Below are 4,920 nucleotides of genomic sequence, written 5' to 3' on the forward strand. Positions count from 1 at the left end.
GCAGGAGGCCCTTCCACCCCCCCAAATTCAACAGGAACATATTCTGGGCAGAAATGGAGTGTTCTTCGGTAGGTGTGGCCAGACATCACTCACGGGGCACGGTACATGATGTACGATCCACGGAGCAGGGTATGAAGCAATGGTAGGGATTGCTCAGGATCGCTATGGGAGTAACTTCGTGTTTTAAAGGGCCAGGGATTTAGAAAGCTGGTGTAACATCACAGCTTGCCACAGGATGTTGCTGCTGACCCCAGGAACCAGAAATCGCAGCACAGACATACTCTATTGCATAGAACCAGACAGGGGGTGGGGTGGGTTGGGCAGAGATTTCTGTAGATCTGCTCAGCAGCAAGTTCCAAGCAATAGGATTGATGCAGCTGAGCAAAACTCATTGCATTGAAGGCTTCGCTGAGCTGGCCCTGGGGGTATCTAAAAGGAACAAATCAAAAGCAAACTGCACACACTAGAGGAGCTAAAAAATAAACATGGAACAAGTTTCCTGAAACAAGGGCATGGGGAAGAACCCCATGTTCAATACAAATCTACCCCCTACAAAGAGGGTAAAGTGTTGCAAACCCTGGGATCCCCACCCTACAGCAGTTTCAGAGTAAATTTTCCTCTCCTGCCTGTCACCGAGTGACAGAGGCCAAGATCACTCCTCCACCAGAAAGGCCACTGGAGCAAGTATGCTCCCCCTCACTGGACACAGTGCAGAGAGAATGAGAAGTTTAATTCCTGAGTCTTAGCATGCTTCCTCAAACTGAGAAACCAGGTGTAAAGCAACACAGGGAACAACCTCAGAAGGATGTGATACTGACTCTTTGGAAAGGCATTTTGGAGGCACTGCTGTCGCTTAGACTTGTACATAGCCAGAAGGGAGGGAATTTCCATCCTCTGCACTGAATGGGGCAACGGGAAGAATGGCTGTTGCAAAAACCTTATACAGCAGAAGAGTTTACTGATGTCTAACCCAAACAGTCTGGCTACTTGCCTCTTCCTTACCTGCAGGTTCAGGATTTTATAACTTCAGATTGCATTCATTCAGCTAATTCTAGATCCCTAGCTACACAAAGCTCCCATTCCAGTCTTTGTCTGATATGAGCCCACCCCTCCCACGCCCCCCAAGATGCACATTTCCCAGATTAGGTAAATAACAACATCCATTTTAAAAAACAATCACAAAAACCCCCCAGTTGATCTCTACAACACATGCTCCTCCCAACTCTGACACGGGGTGAGATAAAACATGATCCAGTCAGGTCTTTGGCTCTGGTTCCTGACACAGTTCCCCATACACTTTGCAGGTGCATTTTTTCCTGCTCCTTGCTCTTCTTCTCCCCAGGAGGAAAGGAGCACCAAAGGCTATCCCCTCCAGGCCCAAAAATCGAGGTGCAGGAGCCACCTACACACCAGTCTCATTTCTTTCGCCGCTTTTGACATTAGGATCCTCTTGCACCTTTCTCATCTCCAGTCCTTTCACCCACGTGTAGGCGAAGGAGCCCCCCAGAACCATCAAGTTACTCGTCCACCACAAGAAGCTCTTTGTCTCCTCGAAGTAGATAACGGCCAGCACTGTTTGTGCACAGGCCTTGGCCGTCCCAGACACGTTGTGGGTGAGTGGGCTAGTGAACTTAATCTGAAGTCCAGTCACGTACCCAATGGCAAAGCCAAACACTCCCCCCAGGGTCATCATGCCCCAAAAGCTCGGGCTCCCCAGCTTGTCAAAGTGGTAGAGGGTGCGGAACTCGCCCAGCAGCACCATGAGGGGGAAGAACAGGACACAAGCGTTGATGTTGTTGTAGAAGGTCAGGCGCCAGATGCTACCATCCACAACAGGCAGCACCTTCTTGGTGTAGATGGCATTGAGAGAGACACAAAGGCTTGCTAAGATCCCAAAAAATATACCTGTCCATGACAGAGTGCCCTCTGCTCCTTCCTGGTCAACACCCAGCCAGAAGCCACCTGCAACCAAACAAATCAGGCATCATCTGAACAACTGCCGAAAGGCTCAAAACATACAGTCAAAAAATTTATCATTTACTTTATCATGAACAACAACAAGAGACAGACTTAAGTGCTTCCCCCTTCTATTAAGTGAACCCATAAAATGTCATGACTAGTGTCCTGAGAAGACTTGTTTTGGGAGTGCAGGAAATCTATTGTGCAGGTAATTCGACCTCACAGGAATAATTCCCACACTGAGCAGGCAGTACTAGTTCAGAAACTACTATTCTAGCTAGTCTTTGCATATAGGTAATTTTCAGGAGACTTTTTTTTTTTTTTAATTGGAAAGGCTGAAAACTGACATACAGGTAGAAAAAATATCCTCAAAGTTTGGAAAAAAGCCAACTTTATAGACTTTTCTCTGCTGTTAACAGGAAGGAAAATATAGGTCAGAGAAGAAGATGGAAAGATAGTAAAAACATGGATGTAATATTAAGCATTAAAAACAACATTAAAAAATAAAAATCAAAAGGCAGAAACTGTGTGCAGTATCTTCATGTAAAACTTTGAAGGGCAAAGCACTGTCTAACCACCTTCAAAACAGGAGCTACAGGCTCTGCATCCCCAGGGCAGAGAGGGAGACCTCTCCCCACCCAGCTCATAAGCAAAACAGAAAAGGGAGATGAGCTGCTGAAGGAGCACTGCACCACATTAGCTGCTTCGTGTTGGAGGTTGTCTGGGAAGTTGCCTGCAAAGCACCCAACACTCTTGAAACTAAGCCCAGATACAAATGGGTTTGATGCACAGGCAGGAGGGGCCTTGTGTCAGGCCACAGAGGATGCTCAGCTACGCTGCACATAGGCAATGCTCTCATGGTGAAAGGAGATAGGGCCACGACAGAGTCTTCATCTTGGAGAAAGCTTGTCAGGCTGCCAGGACCACACTCCTGGGCAATGCCTGAACAAAAGATTAGCTGAAGGCAATTGCTTGCATCACTTGTAGAAAATACAGTAGCTCTGTTCCTGTTCACCTCTTCTACGGAGATGAGATTCTCTTATTTTCATCTGATTCCATCCAGTCGCCCAACACTAAGTGAATGCATGCATACCTGGAACCAGACTGAAATCAACAGCTCACCATTCTTGGCATCCAAACAGCCCTTCAGTGGAAGGTAGCTTTTGGAATGGATGGCTTATAAGCATTGTTCTTAAGCCACTCAATGCCTTGCCCTACATCCTAACCACCCAACCACACCTTCTGGTGGCGTTTTACGCTTGGCTTGATCAGCTAACCCTTTATCACATGCGTTCAGCCTATTGTAAAATCAACTGGCTGGCTCTATTGTATGGTCCCAGTAGTGCTGACATAAATGTTATTGTTAGCAAAGTTAATAATCAACAAGGACTTGTGAACAGGGAGAAAGCCACCTGCTATTTTACAGCCTGTACAAGGGGAAGAAACAAAAAGGTAAGGCAAGTTAAACTTCATTAGAGGATAGATAGGCGGTAGTGCTCAAAGGGAGCTACGTCAAGTGAGAGCAATTTCTCCTCTTAACGAGTAACCTGCATCCTCCAGACATACAAAATTTGGTGCCAGAGACAGAGCAAGGCACGAGCCCTGAGCTACCCCACCTCACCAGCGAGCTGCTAAGTAGGTGGGGATGACTTCCCAAGGGAAGGACACCCCACCACCGTCTCTCCGGGGCGGGCTGTCTGATGGGTGCAGCCCTTCCTGCTCCCCCTCACCTATGATGACTCCGCAGGCCAGAAGGGCATAGAGAGAGGTGGTCTGCTTGAGGAGGAGGTAGGAGAGCAGCACGTTGAACACGGTGGTGAGGGAGCGCCCCACGTTGTAGAAGGCCACGCCGACATGCTTGAGGCAGAGGTTGTTGGAGGTGACCATGCCGATGAAGACGGCGGAGAGGGGCAGGACGCTGCGGGACACCTTGGGGTCGAGGCGCAGGGCGGGCAGGCCGGCGCAGGGGGACCCGCAGGCCGCCCCCAGGCTGAGGCCCAGGCAGAGGGCGGCCGTCAGGGCGCACTGGAAGAAGGTGACGAAGAGAGGGGCGTCGAGGCGCAGCGAGGGGCTGTCCAGCAGGTACTTGTTGAGGAAGACCATGGCGATGGAGGTGAACCAGTAGAGGCACACCACCACGGCGATGCGCAGCGCCCGCAGCAGGAAGGGCGCCCGCCGGTCCCCGCCGCCCTCGGCCGGCAGCAGCGGGTCGGCGCCGCCGCCGCCCAGCGCCATCCGCAGGATCCCCGTCCGCGTCAGCTGCGCTCTGCTCATGGCGGGCCGGGCCGGGCCGGGCCGCCGGCCCCCGCCTCCTCCCGCCGCCGGCCCCCGCCTCCTCCCGCCGCCGGCCCCGCTCGCCGCCTGCGCCCCGGCCCCGCGCGTCCCGGAGCGCCGCGGCCCCGCCCGCCGTCCTCTATTCACGCCCCGCGGGCGCCGCTCGGCACCGCCCCGGCCGCGGCGCCATGGCGGGGACGGCCGGCCCCGCCCCAAGGCAGAGCCGCACGGGCCGCGCGGCTGCTGCGAAATACGGAATTTATACAAAAATCCGGAAGAAAGGATGCGCTTTGATATCTGACCTTTGTATACTTCCAGGCCACAAGAAAGGAGATTTAGTCCGTGGAACAGAGAGCAGCGAACTAGCAAGCTCTGAGTGATGCCCGGCTGACAAAAAGAAATCACTTGTCGGCAGAACAGCCTTGTTACGGTTTAGGTCTTGACAAGTTTCAACGACCTCAGACCCAAGTGGAGATTAGCAAAGCTTGGGGGCGAGCTGACAGGGCACACAAACAATGCAGAATTTACAAGCCCTAAGGATATTTGGCAGGACCCCTAAGATAAGGAAGAAACTCATAAAGACAACTCAGCAACTGTACCGAGATCAGCTCCAACCGGTTAAAAGGTAATTCCAAGAGGGGGAGATTGTAACCTCCAACTCACTGACCACCAGCTCAGGAAATCCAC

General features: G+C 51.8%; 1 protein-coding gene across 1 annotated transcript; it reads right to left on the minus strand.

Moving 5' to 3' along the window:
- Positions 1-1,142: 1,142 nt before the first annotated feature.
- Positions 1,143-4,285, minus strand: SLC35C1 (solute carrier family 35 member C1). Its single transcript, XM_063398506.1, has 2 exons — positions 3,690-4,285; positions 1,143-1,962 (listed from the first exon to the last, which is right to left on the minus strand). The coding sequence occupies exons 1-2, from the start codon at positions 4,231-4,233 to the stop codon at positions 1,403-1,405; spliced, it is 1,104 nt and encodes a 367-aa protein (XP_063254576.1). The 5' UTR covers positions 4,234-4,285; the 3' UTR covers positions 1,143-1,402.
- Between the last annotated feature and the right edge of the window lie 635 nt (positions 4,286-4,920).

The sequence above is a fragment of the Prinia subflava genome, chromosome 5 (genome assembly GCF_021018805.1).
Source record: "Prinia subflava isolate CZ2003 ecotype Zambia chromosome 5, Cam_Psub_1.2, whole genome shotgun sequence".
NCBI lineage: Eukaryota > Metazoa > Chordata > Aves > Passeriformes > Cisticolidae > Prinia > Prinia subflava.

Excerpts from the sequence above, each read along its gene's own strand:
- SLC35C1 (XM_063398506.1), bottom strand. The coding sequence starts at position 4,233 with ATGAGCAGAGCGCAGCTGACGCGGACGGGGATCCTGCGGATGGCGCTG. Across the intron at positions 1,963-3,689 it reads GGCCTGCGGAGTCATCATAG|GTGGCTTCTGGCTGGGTGTT; the intron begins GTGAGGGGGAGC and ends GTTTGGTTGCAG.